We start from the raw sequence: 21,371 nt of genomic DNA on the forward strand, positions 1-21,371 counted from the left end.
ACTAATTTCTTTTGTTTTTCTTGGAAATGTGCAGATTTATTTTTGTTTCTACCCCGAGGTGGAAGCTGGACAATCTGCTAAACAAGTGCCAGGAAACAGCCTTAGGGCTGAATGCAACTGACTTGGTACAGAGGCTCCTGGTCTCATTTCAGGGGCAAGTTTAGAAAGTTGCCTCTTAATCAGTTGAGTTGCTTTTCTCAAAATGCCCAGATAATACTGGCTTAAAAAAAAAAACAGTGTGATTCTCTGATATTCTTCCTTTTAGAAAAGTAGGGAAGCTAATGTGAGAATATACACACGCTGCCATTCCTGCAAAGCAGTGCTTCTTAATTAGGGAACTTAAATTTCTTTTTATTTACTCTTTCATACAGGTATAACTTATCACTGTGCAAGGCACAGATCTTAAGTTTACAGTTCAATATAGTTTTATATATCCATTCTGTATCTATACATAGAAATAGAAATCTGTGAAACCCCCACTCAAATCAAGAAATAGAACAGTTCCAGTCCCCTAGAAGGTTTTCTCACGTTTCTTCCCAGTAAAAACCCAGAAAAAAAGTTCAGATGTAACCATTATTTTGCTTCTATCACCATAGATTAGTTTTCCCTGTACTTGAACTTTACACAAATAAAACCATTGAGTCTGGCTTCTTTTTTCCAATAGTAAGCCTGTGAGATCCATCTATGTTGCATGTCGCACGAGTTCAGCATCCTATGTAGCATTCCACTGTGTGAATATATTGTAAATTATTGATCTATTCAAATATTGATAGACATTTGGCTTGTTTCCAGTTTTTAGTTAATACAAATAAAGCTGCTGTGAGCATTTTTACATCTGTCCTTTGATGGACATGAACACTTTGCTCTTTGGTATATACACCCATGAGTAGAATTGCTGCAATTCATCATAGGATATATATTTTTAGTTTTAGTAGATTTGTTAGTCGCTTTAGTTTTCCAGAGTTATTGTGCCAGTTGCTTTCCTACCAGCAGCATATAAAATTTCTAGTTACTCTACATTACTAGCATTTGGTGTTGTGGGTCATTAATTTTAGCCATTCTAGTGAGTGTGTATCTCATTGTGGTCTTACTTTGCATTTTCCTGAGGACCAGTCCAACCAGAGTCTGTTCTGTTTTGTCTTCTTTTGTTTTATCACACATTTTCAAGCTACTGCCCCTGAGATCTTGATTCATTGAGTCTCCTGAGTGAGGCCCAGGCACCTAGATTTCTCAAATACCCAACAAGTAATTCTGCCAAGATGCCATGGCACCTCTGGATAAAAATTAAATCATTTGTCAGCACTAAGGGTTTGTTTTAAAAGTCTCCAAGAATGTTTTCACATTCTATTAAGGAGATAGATGGTCATGACAGATAAGAAGATTGGACTCCGATGAAAGGTCTTCGATTTTTGATTAAATAATTTGAAGACATTTCAGGTTGCTTCAGTGAAAATTGTGACTACCGCCCTTTCTTGTTTGTATCCATTTGATAGATTTACCCTTATAAAATGTTCTTCCGTAAAGAAGAGTATGTTCAGAAGTGAGAAGACGGCCATTTTTTTTAATTCCTCTTTTTACTTTATTTTTTGGCCACACCGCACAGCATGTGAGATCTTATTAGTTCCCTGACCAGGAATCGAACTGGCACCTCCTGCATTGGAAGGCCAAGTCTTTTTTTTAACTTCTTTTTTTTTTTTTTTTTTTTTTGGTTGTGTTGGGTCTTTGTTGCTGCACGCTGGCTTTCTCTAGCTGTGGCAAGTGGGGGCTACTCTTCCTTGTGGTGTGCAGGCTTCTCCTTTGCAGAGCACGGGCATTAGGCGCGCAGGCTTTAGTAGTTGCAGCACGCAGGCTCAGTAGTTGAGGCACGTGGGCCCTAGAGTGCACGAGCTTCAGTAGTTGTGGCTCGTGGGCTCTAGAAAGCAGGCTCAGTAGTTGTGGCACACAGGCTTAGTTGCTCCACGGCATGTGAGATCTTCCCAGACCAGGGATTGAACCCGTGTACCCTGCATTGGCAGGTGGATTCTTAACCACTGCGCCAGCAGGGAAGTCCCAAAGGGGGAGTTTTAGCCACTGGACCACTGGGGAAGTAGAAGATGGCCATTTTAGCATTAATAGTAATGCCTACTCTTTGTGAACTCTTATTTTCTAGGTTAATTAGATATAAATCACATAAATCTATTTGAAATGCTTCTCTTTACAGAAAAAACAAAATCTACAACAGACCTGGTAAATCAGGAATCAGTAGATATAGAGCAACCTTGACCTATTTACCTTTAATTGTGAACATAAAGGGAAAGCTTTTGCAATAGCAACAAACAAATGTTCTGTCAACAAATGTAGCCCATCTTGGGAGGAAAGGATCTCATCTGGTCTCCTGACAGGAAGTGAGCAATACCACAGTTTTATTACCACATGCTCAGGCAGGGTATGTCAGTAGTTACAAAATCAGAGGATCTTATCACATCAACTTTGAAATAGTCTACCTTACCCATAATGAAGAGTAAGATTGCTTCCCTGGGCTTAAGCACGTGTACCATTTGAGTTAAAAAATATTATTTTGAATATTTCACGGCATTGGCTGGGCACCCCAGCTTGTATGAGGGACACTAACTCCAGAGCGTTATGCTTCCAAATGGGATAAAACTGTGCATTGAGGTAGGGATCGTGTGAACCAATCTATTATTCGTGGCTCCCCTCACAGAACAATCTGTTCCTCTTCACTGAAAACCCGTTAAGCCTTTCCTTTGCAGTACTTATTAGCTTTCTAAGTAAAATTAAATTCAGAGTTTGCTGCAGTAGCTTATCAGGTCTTTAGTGGATGCCAATTACCGTCTTCATGCCTTCTGAATTAAGAGACAGGAAATAATTTTACACACAGAAGCACACCCTATGCTGATGTTTGGTTCTCAGAAACTTGATACCCCCGTTACTTAGAAAGAACAGTAAGTCAGAAACCCAAGTGAGGCAGAAAGCAATAAACATGGTCTGCTCAACTACTTGTAGGGTAGAATGGGGGCTAATCCCGTGTCTTTCTAAGGTTGAAGAGAAGTTTCTTTCAGACCAGTTGGTTAACTTTGGCTAGAAGTTTTATGTTAAAGAATATTTAGATACCATGCCATGCTGGCATTAAAATACACAGAGTTGAGGATATAGTCAAATTACCATGAGTGAAATCATCCCAAACGCTCAAACTTTGAAGATGGTGCATTATCTGAGCCCAAGGTGGGAAAGCAGTGTCCCCTTACCTTTTAAAGTCCTTTGTGTGCCATGTTGTTTGGAACGGTTGGGCTTGCTGTTCACAGCTATTTGAAGGTCTTTTCTTCCATGAGCTTGCTAGTGAACATAATGGAGGTTTCTCTCTAGTTCTTGCCTCCGAGAAGTATACATAAGTCTTCCCATATTGTGAACAAGATTTTTTTGCTTAAAAAGGAACCTTTGAATCCCAGTCCTTTTGTCAGAAAATGGAGAGGCTCTTGCAGCTATAAAAGAGTAAAACACTTTCATCATTCACAGGTGGCAGAAATGGAAGGTTAAAAATGAGATAGTCCCATTGTGCTAATAAAACAAGGCCAAACAAAAGTGATTGCTTGGCTGGGTGACTTTTTTCCCCACTTAAGATGAATCACTCAGTTCGTTTAGTATACAGCCATCCAGTTTAGAAAAAATATTAAAGGAAAAGTGTATCTATAAAAACAATGACTTGAAAAAAACAAAACAAAACAACTGCCTGGAAAAGTTATTTTAGGAGTTACAGTGGAAAACTAGAATTCATACTATTTTATACGGTAAAGTTTTTCCAGTGTTTAGTTTGATTTTGTTTGGTCAGAACTAAACATTGAACTGGATTATACAATTTTACCATATTATTGTGGTAGAAGAAAGAAGTATATAAAATATACTTGTGAATACACCCTGTAGGCTACATAGAATACAGCAACTACTTTCTGATTCCTCTGCTTTTTTTTTCTCCTCAATGTTGTATATATTTTTCTTAAGGTCTTTAAAGGGTAAATATTTTTCATAGTTCTCTGAAGTTTAACACTCCACAAGGATTTACTCTGAGTCACTGATTAATCTAGGGCATTTCAAATCCCCTTAAATACATCTGTTTATATTTGTTTCAAAATCAAAACAGTAAAACATTTCATAGGGTATGTTATAAACACTATTTATAACCAGCATCAATTAGACATGATGAGGTACTTACGAGTTCCTGCGAAATTACGCCATTATCTTGTATAAATGTCGAAAAATTAATTTATTCTTTTCTCACCATCGTCTGTTCTGGCCTTTCATAAATAAGAAAGAATGAATTAATTTCTGTCATAAAGTGTTAGCTTTTGTTAGATGAGCTTGTGTGAAGACTTGACATTGCGTGCAGCATAGCAAAGATAGAACATTAGAAATTAGCTCAAGTTCTCCTTAACCCAGGACGAAGTCTCCAACAGAAAGAAATCTTCATACTCGGTTAGCATCTAGCAGGGCTCACAGAGATTTCTGGAAGAGCAAATTCCAAACTGCACGTGCAGGTGAAGGGGTCTTGCAGATTGGGGATTGCTTTCACCTCTTCCAACCCGGTATAGAGAAAGTGCTAATAAGTGAGTTTCTGTTGGATGAATGGAGTGTTTTTGAGCATCTGCCCCAGGAGTTCTGATCCTTTTGGTTTGCTTTGGGGACCCACAATTAAAGATAAACTAATTAAAGGTAGTCATACTCACGTGTTATCATTCAAGCTTTACCATTAGGATATGAGCTTCTCTGCCTAGGAAGAAGAGTTTTGAAATAAGCTACATAAACTTGGCTGTAGTGCATATGTGGATGTTAATGTTGAATACATAAAGACCTCATCAAAAGCACATGGACTTATTCTGTAGAATCTAGAGAAGAGAGAGCAGACCTTTCGCTCTTCCCTGGGGAATTGACAGACCAAATGACCTGCCTGTTATTCTATTCTGTAGAACATATTAAGTCTTCTTACCACTTTTTAGCATCGTTAGTTACTGTTTTGTTGTGAAAAATCTCAGTTTCAACCCAGCCTTTTCTGTTCTAATATAAACAGACAATAAACAGATTTTTTTATTCGAATATGAGCATTTACCTTTTTTTCTGGATTTATAGCCCCGTATTCCTAATCAGACTAACAATTTTTCTTTTGGGCCCTCAAAATTTTCCTTGGTTGTGTCAGTGAGTTTTTATTTCTAGACTTTCAACTTGTTTTCAAATTACTTCATGCTACACAATTTAGCTATGTTCATATGTCTTCTCAGAATGTAGTTAAGTGCTTAATAAATGACTTCTTTACCTGCTGACCCCTTTTGCATTAAAATACTACAGAAATCCGATAACGGCAAATGAGGCTATGAGCGGAGGGAAGAGGTGATGCCTTAAAGAAAAGCTCTTTCCTTAAATGTGAATCCTGGAGTTAGACATATTTCTCCCTAGTCGGTGGCTAAGAAATAGAAAGAAAAGAGTGAACAGCAAGATAAACATGGGGTAAAGAGCTGGCCCTGGTACACACAGCACCATGGGCCTGTAGATACCACATAATAAAATGGGTCTCCTTGGAAGGTTGGCTTGGCTTAGAAAGTGCTTTATTATCATGAAAAAAAAGTCTGCTGGTGCTTGTGCTAACATCTCCATTCCCAGTAACCTCAAAACCAAAGAGTGTTCAAGGCAACGTTAACCAAGGCTTTTTTTTTTTTTTTTTTTGCGTACCCTGAGGCTTGTGGGATCTTAGTTCCCCCACCAGGTATCGGACCTGGGCCCTGGCAGTGAAAGCGCCAAGTCCTAACCAGTGGACCGCCAGGGAATTTCCACCCATGGCTTTTTTAGAGCCTCTGGAAGAAAGAACCCTACCCTTCAGATCTCTTTAACGAGAACCAGTAATTTTCTGTGTCAGCGTTGCCATTTAGGTAGCACGTATTTTAACTGACACTGTCCTGGTTTATCCTGTTTCCGTGTGTTTAAACGATTTATCTCCAAACTTCCGAGTAGCTGGTCACAAAGCACCGAGCTGATCTCCCTGTGCTATGCGGCTGCTTCCCACTAGCTATCTGTGGGATAGGGAGGGTGGAAGGGAGACGCAAGAGGGAGGCGATATGGGGATACATGTATACGTCTAGCTGATTCACTTTGTTATACAGCAGAAACTAACACACCATTGTAAAGTAATTATACTCCAATGAAGATGTTAAAAAAAATGGGATGGACAGTGACGGTCACACTTGGGTGTTGCAGATCCTGTGAAGCCACCTGGCAGCTCCTTACAAGCACCGGCTGATTTACCACTGGCGATAAATACAGCACCACCATCCACCCAGGTGGATGCCTCCTCTGCCGCTCCACCTCCTCCATATCAGCTCATTAGCCTTCCACCACACCTGGAAACCCTTGGCATCCAGGAGGATCCTCAAGACTACCTCTTGCTAATCAACTGTCAGAGCAAGAAGCCCGAACCCACCAGGTAAATCACCTGTGTCTCTGTGCGTGTACGTGCATACCCTTAGGCATCTTACCTTTAAACTTTTTAAAGCCTGATTTGAAGGCTTAAAAGTAACCATCTGTAGAAGCTCATCTTCTAGGCTTATAATTCAGGTTGATGTTCCTCCATGAACGATTTCCGATATTCAGGAGATTTTATTGGAGAAGCACATTGTCTATCATTTTTGGCAAAGAACGCTTGCGCCTTCACGGCTCCTTTGGAAATCTGTCTCCTGTGTCTTAGTCCTTGTTACAGGTTCACAGTGTTACTTGCTTAACAGATTTCACTGATTTATATATAAATGGTGATCTTGCTCCATTTCTTATGTGATTGTAAACCAGCCAAGGGTCATCTTTTGTTTCTGAAGAAGGAGAGGAATACCTACTGCTAGAAGATTTTGAAAGCAAAACGATCCCATTGCAGTGAGTGTGTTGTGGTTGCTTTGGATCTGTGTGAGAAATTAATCATACAGGTAAAATCCCACTATAGCAAATGCTATAGAATACACAAACCGGATGTTAGTGAAATTTGATGAAATCAAATATATTGCTAAAAACTTTGAAACTTTCAAATCTTCACACCTAGCAATGAAGCAGCGCTTACCACAGGCCTTGACTTTGCAGATTTTTAAGTAGAATGAAGTATATGGATTTCAGTACTTGACCAAAGACATCATAAAACTTTCCCGAATCCTTGGTTTCCCTGTCATCTTGATCTCTGCTCCCATACCCCTCTTTTCTTCTAAGCTATGAGATATTTTAATTTAATCATTCTTCTCATTTGATGTTGAATCATTGGAAGACTGGAGGTAACAGTGAGAACTGAGCCAGAACTTGATGATCACAAGGGCTGTCATACCGTTAATAGCTATGTGACAACTAGTGATATTGGGTATATTTATTATCTTAATCTGCAATATTAAGGAGGGAGGTGAATTGCATTGAAATATAAAAGATTTTTTTAAACAGGGATATTAGATTCAAGCATTATTTTTATGAAAAAAAAGGATTTTTTCATGTCAAAAGTGACTGTTACTGGGCTAAAGGATCATACAAAACCCTTGTTCAAAAATTTTTATATAGGGGCTTCCCTGGTGGCACAATGGTTGAGAGTCCGCCTGCCGATGCAGGGGACTCGGGTTCGTGCCCCGGTCCGGGAAGATCCCGCGTGCCAGGGAGCGGCTGGGCCCGTGAGCCACAGCCGCTGAGCCTGCGCGTCCGGAGCCTGTGCTCCGCAACGGGAGAAGCCACAACAGTGAGAGGCCTGCGTACCGAAAAAAAAAAAATTTTTTTTTATATAGAATTTGTTAAGATCCACAAATTAGTTTCTGTGAACCATTCCCTGAGATAGTGGAAATAGCTCACAAATCTTCCAAAGATGAGTTTCTATATATTTGTTGTAATGGGATTTTACCTGTAAAAGTTAAAAAAAAAAAAGGAGGAAAAATTATAAATCAACACTGGTTAATATCAAATTCTAACTTGATTTTTGCTTGTTTGCTGTGAGAATTTAAAATTATACACTCGCAACGTTGTTGCGTATGCTACTAATAACTAAGATTTTATTTTAGGGAGCTCCACAATTAGTTTTCCATCTCAGCTTTTCAAAAGCCAACAGCTAAGTGACAGTTTTCAGTACACTTTCTTTTTATATAGTGTCTTTCATTGATCTCATTGGTATCATAACTTTCCTATTGTAGTAGAAATTATGCTCAAAATCATTACTCAGATATATTTTGTATCTGTATTTTGCAAAAGTGACAGTTAAATAGCAAATATTTGTGAAGTACTCGCTGAGGGCCCACTGTTTCGCTAGGTGCTATGAAGGTACAAACTAAGTACATAAGATAAAGCCCCCTTAGATTCAGTCACCTTCAGAGTTTAAAAGTAAAGCTTGTGAAAGAATCAAAACATGCAAGCATGAAGTGCTTATAGATGAAGGTAAGATGTGAGCATTGCCTTGCAAACTCCCATTCATCCTGCAACACTCAGCTCAGACATCTGCTCCTCTAAGGAGGCATCCCACTAAACTCCCAGGCTGGATTAAATGCCTCTCAGGGTTTTCAGAGAATCCTGGTTGTACCTCCATGTCTCTGTTTTATTGGGTTGGCCAAAAAGTGCCTTCAGTTTTTTAAGTAAAAATAAAAGACACATCTTTCATTTTCACCAAGAGCTTTATTGAACAACATATTCACCCTTTTGTTCCACTGTCTTCTGCCATTTTTCAGGCAACTTCATAATTCCATCTTCCCAAAACTTTTTATCTTTTTGAGCAAAGAACTATTCCAGGTGCCTTTTACAGTCTTCCAGGGAATTGAAATTTTTTCCATTAAGAGAATTTTGTAAACACCGAAATAAATGGAAATCCAAAGGTCCAATGTCTGGTGAACACGGCGGATGAGTCAGAACTTCCCAGCCAAGCTGTAACAGTTTTTGTCTGGTCATCAAAGAAACATGTGGTCTTGCGTTATCCTGATGGAAGATTATACGTTTTCTGTTGACTGATTCTGGACGCTTTTCATCAAGTGCTGCTTTCAGTTGGTCTAATTGGGAGTAGTACTTGTTGGAATTAATCGTGTGGTTTTCCGGAAGGAGCTCATAACAGAGGACTTCCTTCCAATCCCACCATATACACAACATCACCTTCTTTGCATGAATACTGGCCTTTGGTGTGCTTGGTGGTGGTTCATTTCGCTTGCCCCATGCTCTCTACCGTTTCACATTATTGTACAGTATCCACTTTCCATCACCCGTCACAATTTGTTTTAAAAACGGAACGTATTCATTACGTTTAAGTAGAGAATCGCATGTGGAAATAGGTCAAGAAGGTCTTCTACATTTAATTTATGTGGAATCCAGACCTCAAAGCGATTAAAACATAACCAAGCTGGTGCAAATGATTTTCAATGCTTGATTTGGATATTTTGAGTACGTCAGCTGTCTCCCACGTGGTATAACGTTGATTGTTCTCAGTTAATGTCTCGATTTGATCGCTCTCAACTTCAGCTGGTCTACCTGACTGTGGAGCATAGCCCAGTGAGAAATCTCCAGCACAAAACTTCGCAAACCACTTTCGACACATTCGATCAGTCACAGCACCTTCTCCATACACTGCACAAATCTTTCTTTGTGTTTCAGTTGCATTTTTACCTTTCTTGAAGTATTAAAGCATAATATGCTGAAAATGTTGCTTTTTCCTTCCATTTTCAATATTAAAATGGCTACAGAAAAGTTCACCAATTTTGATAAGTCTTTTTTTTTAAATGCACGCTGATATGACAGCTGTCACATACAATCTAACAAAACTGTTTCAAACGAAGTTAAAGACAACTAAGTGCTACTAGAACCATCTTACGGAAAAAACGGAACGAACCTTTTGGCCAGCCCAGTATCACAGAATTGGAAATAGCTTGATAATTTTATGTATTCTCCACTACACTCTAAGCTAGTCTAAGACAGGGAACTTCGTACTCATTGTACTTCTAGCTTCTTCTTAACTTCACGTTTGAATTAAATCAAGTACAAATTTTAGAATATGTGTTAGAAATTCCTAGAAAGGTCAGTGCAAGTGTTTTTGAGAGGGAGGGTGAGATGCCTCATAGGAGGAGTAGCCTCAGTGCCCAGGGGAGTTGTTTGCAGGCTTTTTTGTAGTTCCTACAGCCTGTAGGAACCCTTAAAGGGACTTTCTCTGAATAGGTGAGTGACCTGAAAACCACGTTTTGGAAATATTGATCTTCTAGCAGTCCTGGTCCTATGGATGGTATGATAGATTGGAAGAGGGAGAAACTAGAGGAAAGAAGTTTGCTGAGGGAGGGGTCCGTGGTGTAGATCTCAGCAGAGATACGGACCTGAACTTGGGGTGGTAACAGTGGGAACAGAGTCGGGGAATGGGCGATTGGCTAGAAAGAAGCACTTTGTGCCCAAGTGATGGTGGTGATCAAAGAGAATGAATCAAAGTTGATTCGATTTTGAGTTTAGAGAATCTGGGATAAAGACATTTCATGGCAAGTCAGAAAGGACCACCAATGTGAGAAGTAAGTTGAGTTTAGTTTGGTATACATGAGCAAGGGAACACTGGGATAACCAAGTAGCAATACGTTTGAACCGTTTGTAAATACAGGACTCGGAGTTTGGTGAGAAGATAGCAGTTGTCAGCATTCAGTAGAAGGGGAAGTTAACGGGAAAGGAGGAGTTTTTAATGGTGTGTGCTGTAAAGACTTAGAGGACTGATTTCTGTTGGCCATTTCCAGGTTGGAGAGACAGGAAGAAAGAGGCAGTCAATGAAACAAGGGCATAATCAGTGAGGAAGAAGGAAAGTCAGGATATTGCAATAAAGGTCCTCGGATACTCGCGGGGGAGAGTTTCAGTGAATAAATGCAATACACAGCGCCAGATGTTACCAAGAAATCAGAGAGATGTGCCCTTAAAAAAAAAACTATCACAAGTTATTTGTTTTAAATATTGAGTTTAAATTCCTACAGGACTTTGGACAACACACATAGGTAGTTAAGGTATCTTGTTTAGCCTTAAGGGAGGACCAGCGTTCGGGTATTGGTAGCTTCATTTTGACTTATTCCCAAATTTCGTGATACCACAATATACAGAGATCAAAAATGTACCCAAAGCATAAAATACACTCTAATGAGATTTCTCAAGGTGAATTATTGTTTGGAGTTGGCTAACTCCTTGCTTTGTATTTTGATTCTTTTCATAGTATTGGCTAAATATTTGTTAAAGAAAATAAATAGAAAAGAAGATACACAAAACCTATCAAGTTGCCACCTCCTTGTAGATCACATTGAATTTATTCAATACCAGGTAATCATTAGATTTTTCATTTATCAGAACAACAGAGTTGCCACAGGTGGGCTAAAGAGCAGTGGATCACCTTGATAAACTGTTGGCACGAGGTTTTTGCATGCTTTTCAGAGGAAGTGCTTTTCCTGGTGTCTTGTGCCTTAATCATTTATCTTCCTCCAAGTTTTGTACCTTTCTAATTACAGTGCTTCAGGGATTGTGGTTTTACGTGTGGACTTACTAGGTGGAGTTGGGGGGTGTGGACAGGTGCAGAACGAGATTAGGGAGAATGCTTTTGGTTTTGTGGTGGCGGTTTTGTCATCTGGTGTATAATCATAAAAACTCAGGAACATTCGCGCTTTCAATCAGATGGGTCACACACACCAAAAACTTGAATGAAAAAACCATGGTGTTTGATTGCTAAGCTAGAAATATATTTATTAAACTGTAGTCTTCGGTCTTCACCGTGTTTTCTGTCATTAACAATTTTTATTTAGAACGCATGCTGATTCTGCAAAATCCACCCCTTCGGAGACAGACTGCAATGATAACGTCCCTTCTCATAAAAATCCTGCTTCCTCCCAGAGCAAACATGGAGTGAATGGCTTTTTCCAGCAGCAGATGATGTATGACTCTCCACCGTCTCGGGCTGCATCCATTTCCGTAGACTCCAGCCTTTATAACCTGCCCAGAAGTCACTCCCATGACGTCTTACCAAAGGTGTCTCCTTCAAGTACCGAAGCCGACGGAGAGCTCTATGTTTTTAATACCCCATCCGGGACCTCGAGTGTAGAGCCTCAAATGAGGCATGTATCTATTAGTTATGACATTCCTCCAACACCTGGTAATACTTATCAGATTCCACGAACATTTCCAGAAGGAACCTTGGGGCAGACGTCAAAGCTAGACACTATTCCAGATATTCCTCCACCTCGGCCACCGAAACCGCATCCGGCTCATGACCGATCTCCTGTGGACACGTGTAGCATCACACGCACAGCCTCTGACACTGACAGTAGTTACTGTATCCCGACAGCAGGGGTGCCACCGTCCCGTAGTAATACCATTTCCACTGTGGATTTGAACAAATTGCGAAAAGGTCAGCTCCAGTTGGCTTTTCCTGGCTTAGAGGTTAATGATAGAAAATCTCTTTTTCTGAGTATTTGTTCTTGGACGCTTAGCGTGACATTAAATGGCAGTCCCTTTTTTCTTCAGCGCTGCAGTTACCCACTCGGGTAGCAAAGCTGTCAGAGCCTCAGTAGGTCCCAGGAAGTGTGTTTGTGCAGGCAGCGTGTGCCTGGGTACATGTTGTGGTGGAAGGGAGAAAGACGAGGAGATTTTCATCCCTAAGAAGTATGGCCTTAGTAATACTTCCCTGCCTCAGGGAGCGTGCACCACTCTCTCTCACTTCCTCTACATCCTGGGTGAGCAGACCCGATGGGAAAGAGGCACAGGAAATGGACCAGCCGCAAAGCCTTTCCCAGTCATACCCTTTCCCGTATTTGTGTCCTATTACGGCTGCTTCTGTGTCACATCTGTTGGGCTCTGTTTCCTTCCTTCCCAGATCAACGGTTTTTACGTTATATCTACCAGGTGATATTCAGTTGCAATCAGGTCATTCTGCTTTTTGTTTGTTTGATTTTATTTATTTTTAAAGCTCTGAATCTTCTCTCCCCTTACCCCTTAGCCACTTCACTGACTCCTGTACCATCTTCCTAGAGCCTGCCAAAAGTTATAGACTTTGAGAGGAGAAAAATTGAGTCTGGGTTAGCCTCTGAGGGTCCTAAAGTCCTGAAAATAAAAAGCCCAAGTTTAAAAGGCACCCACCCTAAAAACTACATCTGACACTTCTGGATTTTGTGGTAGAGTTATCCAGCTGTTCTAAAGAAGTTAAAGATTTGATGCCTTGTGGATGGTACTTATGTCAATACTTATTTAGCCATTCAACACCAATTTCTAACTTCTTTCTCGAAATGGCTGTAATGTATCTTGAGGTGGTTATAAGTTAGTGAGATATAAGTTATACCCAAGGGTGCAAAAGATAAGAAAACAAAAGTATTTCTTTTCTCCATCTTTAAATAACCCATCTCACTGTCATAATCAAATACTGGTACTGGGGCTTCCCTGGTGGCGCAGTGGTTGAGAGTCCGCCTGCCGATGTAGGGGACACGGGTTCGTGCCCCGGTCCGGGAGGATCCCACATGCCACGGAGCGGCTGGGCCCGTGAGTCATGGCCGCTGAGCCTGCGCGTCTGGAGCCTGTGCTCCGCAGCGGGAGAGGCCACAACAGTGAGAGGCCTGTGTACCGCAAAAAAAAAAATACTGCTACTGGTTAGCATATGAATAAATGTCTGCATTTTCTAGTGGCTTAATGTTTCAATTCAAGATGTTATTCTGTGAGCATCCTTTTTAAGATCTGTGTGTGTGCATGCATGCATATATGAAAAGAGAGAGAGAGGGTCATTCCTGATTACTCTGGGAACTGGCAAAGATGGGGAGAAATATTGATAGTTTGTTCTCTGTTTTAGATGCTAGTTCTCAAGACTGCTATGATATTCCACGAACATTTCCAACTGATAGATCTAGTTCACTCGAAGGCTTCCACAACCACTTTGTAAGTATAATTGACCTTGGCATCATCAAGTGTATTTCATTGTCAAAACCTTCACACTTAGGACCCTGAGACTAAATGAGATCCTGAAAAAAAGTCCCTTCAGATCCACGTGAATAGGCATAACTTACAATTGTGTTTTCCTGTTTGACAGTAGTTCTTCTTTATTAAAAGAAATGTATGTGTGTTTTAGAAAATCAAAAATGTATTGACAGTGGGGAGTGTATCAAGCGAAGAACTGGATGAAAATTATGTCCCCATGAATCCCAACTCTCCTCCACGACAACATTCCAGCAGTTTCACGGAACCAATTCAGGAAGCAAATTATGTGCCAATGACTCCGGGGACATTTGATTTTTCTTCATTTGGAATGCAAGTGCCTCCTCCCGCTCATATGGGCTTCAGGTCCAGCCCGAAGACCCCTCCTAGAAGGCCAGTTCCTGTTGCAGACTGTGAACCACCCCCCGTGGATCGGAACCTCAAGCCAGACAGAAAAGGTAAGGAGAGCATGGCATGGTAAAAGGGCCGGGGGTTGCCAGTTGAGATCTGCATTTAACTGTCGTTAAATCCAAAACAGAATTGGGACTAGAAATTCAGAAGTATTTCATATTACCTAAGTTACCAGCTTGTTTAAGTAAAGTAGTAGTGCCGTGTATAGATTAATAATTATTATGTCATATGTTGATGCCCAGGTGAGATTTTTTTAAGACTCCTATCTCTGGAGCAGAGGTTACAAACTAAACTATTCACAAGGATTGGCAAGCAACAGGAGATAATTAGGAGAGACTGGAATGCCCTTGGCCCAGCCAGATGGAGTCACTAATTACTGCCTGGCTACAATCCTTTGTGGACTTGTGAAGCTAACATGGGCCCCCTAGAGGAAAATCTTCTGATTATCAAAAGAAGTCAAAAATTTGGGGGTTTTTATATGTATTTCCTTTTGATTTTTAAGTTCTACCAGCTAGTTTAATTATTTAAAAAGAAAACAAAACATTGCAGACCGTACCACAGACTTTTACAAGCTAGATATGGTCTTTGGCTGGTCTTTTGTAACCTCTCCTCCAGAGTATTTAATATCAAATCAGACTTGAGATTATTAGTGCACTTGCCATGATTCTTTAAGAACAGTAAGGTTGCTTGTATACTCTTTGCATTCTGTGCACATAACAACTTTTTAAAAATGATTCTGCCTTTGCTGGGGTGTAAACAAATGCTTCTAGTCTATTCTTTCATACTGGCCTTCATAAGTAACATTAAATTCTAAGGTGGCATGGTTGCTTAAGAACTCGGTGTAAAAGAAACTTTTCAGCCAATCTGGTAATATGTACCCAAGTTTTTGAAATTTGGGTTCAAGTGGTTAAACCCCAGACAGCCAGCTGTGTTGCCACAGGCTGCAAGAGTGATTGAATCTCGACAACCAAGTAAGTTAGTGTATCGGCTGTGAGATGCGTGGCACAATTTCTGGGGAATTCAGCGCATTTGAAGAGTCTCGTATGCTCTATGTAGCTGTTTTTAAAAAGCATGTAATGTTTGTGTCAATTTCTCATTAACCTGGGCTTGGATCATTAATAGTCATTCTAATTAAGTTCCCGGTGTGGGGGACAGAGACTGAGACTCAGAGTATCTTAAGAAAATGAGTTTTGTTTTGTTTTGCTTTTAAGAAAGTAAATGAAAAGAGAACGTTAGCGGCAACTGAGACACTCCTGGGAGGCTGTCACTTTGTCCTGCTCTCCCTGCATTTCTGTCCTCTGGAAACTCTTTGATCCTGCTTTGCTCTCCCTCACATTCTTTCCTTCTTTCCTGTTTTCTTTTACGCTGCATCCTCTACTTTAGGGCTTTCTGCTGTCAGAGAGCTTTGGCCTCTGATGCCCCTGCGTGGCCTCGATTCCGCCCCGTGCCTCCTTTTTATGGGCCCTCGCAGCTTCCACACCTGCTGCTAATTGCCTTGTTCATTATTGACTCACTCCAGATCGCTCAGCGAAAGTTTGATTGGTCTCGTTTGTCTGTCCACATCAGGCCACAAGACAGATTGTAGATTGCAGGCGAGCCCACGTGCTGGCTGCTGTCGGGTCAAGGGCTCACCTTTGCTCGGACAGCTGGAAGGATGGTCGCACCCCCGGTCACCCCAGAGGCCCCAGCAGCAGAGCCATGATCAGGGCTGGCTATTTTAGAAAGTGTGAGCATCCCAGGCTTTTTAGGTGATAACTTTTCCTTTTGTTTCTCTTGGTCCTCATTTGTTTTTAAATCTATTTAGACATCCCTCGTCATTTTCTTCTTTGCATACAATACAGAAAAGTATGTTTGGACATGTATAGGTTTATAATTGAGCCCACAGAGGGTGGAAGGATTAAGATACAAGTGTCAGGAAGTACGTGAAACATCGAAACCCTCATTTTAATGCGAAACTGGTTCTCTCCTTCTTTTCCTGTAATTAGCGCATGTTGGCAGCAGATCGCTAGATTTTGACACCAAACGTAACCGTTTTATATCTTGAGGTCCCCACATAAATATGGTCATGGTGTGCTGTGGGTGATGCATGGAGCTCTGAGTCCTTGCGGCTTTGCTCCCCTGCCTCTCCTTCCTCCGTTCAGGATCTGCTTAACACAGTTTGAAAATTCCCAGTATATTTCACAGTTAATGGTTTCACGTGGTAAGCGCAATGCAGAATCAGAAAAGGTCCCTATTTACATGTTGGAAAGTTTTAGGATCGTAATGAAATGCCTTTAGTATCATCTAGGTCTGACAGAGTTCACGTACCCCCATATTGTAGTATATGTTATTTTATGTAGGCAGCATAATAAAATGGCATGTGTATTATACATCATATATATTGCATATATGTGTAATTAAACCTCCCTATGTAAATATATAGTGAAAGTACTATATATTCTAGTACATGAGAGACTGTCCTAGTCCTCTAAACCAACCAATGGTGACCCTACTGTAGAACAGAACAAAGTAGGTTCCTTGGTTACTTTTGGAGATTCTGTTTAGTCTTTAAAAAATTAACTGAGCTATTGAAAGACAATCTTGAGCTCATGGGCCAGATTACTGATTTGGTATCATTGCTTAGATACAAAATGAACTGAAAAAGCACCCAGAATAAAATTTCCACATAGTTTTTGGCAAATTCAAGGAGAATAATAGGTTTAGCAAAACAGTAAAGAAGTTACTTAAAGTCTTAGTTATAAAAAAAAAAAGGGGGTGGGTTGCTTTTCTTATTACTCTACTTTTTAAAATAAATATGATACAAGAGAAGGCATGAGAAAGTATCTAATATTGCAAGGCAAACTTTGTCAAGTCACTTTAGAAAGTTATAGCTATTCGAGAAAAACATTTTAAAACCCAAATTCAGATCTTGGAGCAAAGTTTATCCATAAAAACTTAAACCGTAAAACAGATGTCTTATTTCATCCTGAAATTCTTCTCATGGTGCATAGCATCTGATGAGTCTGTTTTCATTTCAAATTTTGTGACATCAGATACATAAGTCTGTCTATTGTTCTAGTATCTCTTATTAACTAAATCTCATAATAAGCAAACCTTATTCTATAAAATATGGCTTGATTAGTTCTAAAACTCAATATAACTAACTCAACACCCAGTATAACTGGTTTCTGTGATCGTCTTCTTGGGAAGGGTCTACAATAAATGAGTGACATTCTAGTCTTGTTTATACCCCCAATTATAGATGTCAGCTGCTGTAGTTAGTAGTACACATGAGTTTTTCAAATACTTCTGAGTAATTGAAGCTGCAGAAATACGTGCATGTTTTAAACACTTACATTCAATGTATTTTCATGGACACTTTACCCAATCACCCAACTGTGGTAGCTATATTTTCACCCATACTATTTCTGTCACAATAGTATTTGTCCTGAACCGTATCTTGTGTATATTAACAGAGGAGAAAATCATAATTTACATGTACTGTGTTAAATATTAGGAAAGCAGATGAGTCATTGGAAATGCAGGACAAATTCTGTTTTGATTACTTCAACTGAAACTTTTATATTTTAATGGAAAAGCAACTTTGTAAAGTTTGGGACATTTCTATAAGATATTGTGATTTCTCTTAAAGTAAGTCCTTGCATAAATCTACCAGATTTCATCTGTGCATTTAACTGGGCCCATTCACTCTCTTTCTAACGTGATATAGCAGCTGTTCAAGCCTCAGATATACGGTCTTTATATTTTGTTTTGTTTGGCTTTGTCCATTCATGGCTTTCTGCAGTAGATCTGACCATTAGTTATTGTATTGGTTTTAAAAAAGCAGTGCGAGGTTACTTCTGGTGTTTTCGTATGTTCATTTGGTTAAAATATCTTCAGGTCCTGCTGGATCTTCGCTTTGCTATAGGAAGGATCCAGAAAACCAATCGAGGAGCTTCCCTAGGTGGATCTTTTTGGTATCTTTGCTATAAATATTTGCTCAAGAGAGCTTCTAAAGAAGTTTTTTGAAAGCGATTAAAAATTAACATGCTTTTGGGCTTCCCTGGTGGCGCAGTGGTTGAGAGTCCGCCTGCCGATGCAAGGGACCACGGGTTCATGCCCCGGTCCGGGAAGATCCCACATGCTGCGGAGCGGCTGGGCCCGTGAGCCGTGGCCGCTGAGCTTGCGCGTCCGGAGCCTGTGCTCCGCAATGGGAGAGGCCACAACAGTGAGAGGCCCACGTACCGCCAAAAAAAATAAATAAATAAAATTAACATGCTTTTGAAAAACTACTTTTATACTATAATAAATGTTTGGAAGATGGATAAATGATACCAGTAAATATAGCTAGATTTTAATAAACAAGTATTAAAGTTTGACTCTCAAGTCAGATTTTTGGGTTGGTGGTTACAGTTTAAAGGAAATGAGTACAGAGTGCGTTTTTACAGCACAGCCTCTACGTGCGGGTTTTTTTACCCAAATATTCCTGACCTTCCAATATAATTATCATTATTATAGTCCCCTTTATACAATGAGACTATTCAAACAAGTGTAAAAGTTTTTCAGTGTGCTACCTTGATTACTCCTTGGAATTAGCAGAGGATAATAATGTGAATTATTTTTCTTCTTTCTTGATTTCTGAGATGCCTACTGGAAATAGTAGCATCATCTGTGAAACTTCAGATAAGTGAATAATTTAGGCTAAGTTAGACCTATAATGATAGAAAAAATAAATTTTCCACTTTGAGTTGAATTTATGTAAGCAATACCTATTAAAATAATAATTGTGTATGGACTTTTCAAAAAGGACTGCATCTGCTTCTTTGAAGCATGACCTCGTATGACTGCCTTGACCATATCTGGAATGATCAACTTTTGAAACAACATTCAGTTGCTTTTTTTCTTTTTTTTCCTTCAAAGGCAAACACAAAGTTATGACATTGATCAGATTAAACACCACCATCAGATTAAGCTTTAAGAGAACCGCAGCTCATCAAAACAGATTGAAGGGCCTCCCAGTTATAGGATATACCCTCTGATAGGTCTGGGGTCTGGAAACCCAAGGAAGGACAGGTGGCTTCTCTAAAGAAGCTCCCATTTAGTGGGAAAGTGGAAAAGTAAACACATTATCATAATTAGCACAGAAGGGGGCTTGTGGTTGAGGTTAGCTCTTGGCCCTGCAGGCTGTCTCCTCTGACGAGAATCTCAGAGGGTGAGTGGCAATGAAATGATGATAGAGGATCTTCTATCAGAATAAACAGCATACCCAGATCCTTTAAAAAGAGGGGACTGGCTCAGAGTCTTGGGTGGGGGGGAGGAAAGTATGAATGCAGGAACGAATGCCAAATGCCTGGCAGGTACCAGCTCCTGGGGTTTTTATAATCCATGCTAATGAGTTTGGGCTTTATTCTGAGAACACCATTAAAGGGTTTTATGTAGGCAAGTAACATAATCAGGTCGGCCCCTAGAAAGCTCGTTCTAAGATTTAAGGATACCATAGGGGAAAAATGGTATTTTTTAATGCAAACTGTTATAAAATCACACTTTTTTTCAGCATCTTCTTTAAAGAGTGCTTTGCCCGGTGTTCCAAACCTAGGGTTCTTGACGCCTTGCTTTAGAGATGATCAGACAGGAAGGCATAACAAAAGTCCCTGTCCTGACTCGAAATAGCTGCCTCCACTTGGGGACCTAGAGTGAGTGATTTTTACAAGTTTGGAGGCCACTTGGAGTGTAAGTGGAGGTCATTTAGCCATACTGTGTGAGTTCACTTTCAGAAAAACAAACCAGGTACGTGCAGTGCACATTAAAAAAAGGAAGCCAGGACTTCAGACTTACAGATTCTTTAATTTTCTTGGATAAATGAAAACAAACGATTGCCATTATAAATAGAAAGTAAAATTGATAAAGGGAAATCAGAGAGAACGTAGAATCTAGAGTAACTCTTAAGAGATCTGCTATGGCAACTGCAGACAGAGGAAACAAAGCAGGTGTGGTGGGTCCCAGAAGATAAATTCCATTTCGAACATGCAGTGTGAAAGCCTACAGAACCTCCATGTGGGGTGACTTTGTAGGTATGCCAGTAAGGATCTTAGGGGAGATCTGAACCAGAGGTTAAGATTTACCAAGTTGTGCTCCTAATGAGGGAGCAGATCACATGATCCAGAGATTGACAGCCCCGGGTGAGATTGTTTTAACCCCTGAGGGTTAAAGCACAATGGGGTGCTCTTTGCTAAAGAAATGCGTCATGTCGCTTTCTTTGTTCAAACCTAATCTAGCTGAAGCCTCCTTGTAACTGTCTTGGATTTAAAAGCTGAGGCTCAAGTGAGTTATTTAACACTGTTGACTCTTAGAATTTGAGAATCAGTGTATCCCCGGAGTTGGTTCATTTGCTGCCTCTGCTTTAGTCTTATCTCATACCCTTTATTGTGGCACTTAAGTAATTAGAGAAGCATTCCAGTATTTGCCTCTAGGCAGCAGAGGAGAAGTACATACACCTTGGACTTTTTTTCCTTTCTCTCCTCATAAGTAATACTGAGCCATCATTTGAGTATCACTTTCATTTCTGTCTGGAACATAAATGTCAAATTGAGCCAGGCAGTAAAAACAAAGAAATGAAGCTACCAAAATGCCTGAGCGACTGGGTTCAATTCAGGGCAACATTTTCACCTTGAGGCATTTGTCCTAAACTCAGGCTTAAGTTTTGCATGGAGTAGAAAATACATGGAAATTTTATAAATGCACTATTAAAAAATTCACTTAGTACGGTATCTTTCTGTGAAGAGCGCCAAGGAGTACCCTTGAGAGTACTTGAGAGAGTTAGGAAATTTTCATGTTTTATAAGCTAGAAAATCACATTTTCCAGAACTTGTAGATTTTGGTCAATAAGGTGCTAGAGATCAGCATTAAATCAGCGAACTCTAATATTATTTTCCATCTAATAGATGTCAACTCAGTTTTGTACATGCCAAGAAAAAAGAGAATTTGGTGCCATTGAGAATGAAGTAGTTTAAATTCCTGATTGAAATGATATTGCTACTCTGGCATCCAGGCTTCCA

At 40.0% G+C, this 21,371-nt stretch overlaps 1 protein-coding gene across 4 annotated transcripts in view; it reads left to right on the forward strand.

Moving 5' to 3' along the window:
• The window catches only part of GAB1 (GRB2 associated binding protein 1), a 127,346-nt gene that overhangs the window by 89,011 nt on the left and 16,964 nt on the right, over positions 1–21,371 (forward strand). For 2 of the 4 annotated variants that reach the window (XM_082653445.1, XM_082653447.1), the window contains exons 3-7: positions 6,238–6,463; positions 6,823–6,903; positions 11,775–12,376; positions 13,805–13,890; positions 14,081–14,384. In XM_082653445.1, coding sequence (XP_082509571.1) covers positions 6,238–6,463; positions 6,823–6,903; positions 11,775–12,376; positions 13,805–13,890; positions 14,081–14,384 — 1,299 coding nt within the window. The remainder of the gene's footprint in view (positions 1–6,237; positions 6,464–6,822; positions 6,904–11,774; positions 12,377–13,804; positions 13,891–14,080; positions 14,385–21,371) is intronic. The other 2 variants (XM_082653446.1, XM_082653448.1) reach the window with 1 other exon arrangement.

The sequence above is a fragment of the Grampus griseus genome, assembly GCF_964374135.1.
Source record: "Grampus griseus genome assembly, chromosome: 4".
Classification (NCBI taxonomy): Eukaryota; Metazoa; Chordata; class Mammalia; order Artiodactyla; family Delphinidae; genus Grampus; species Grampus griseus.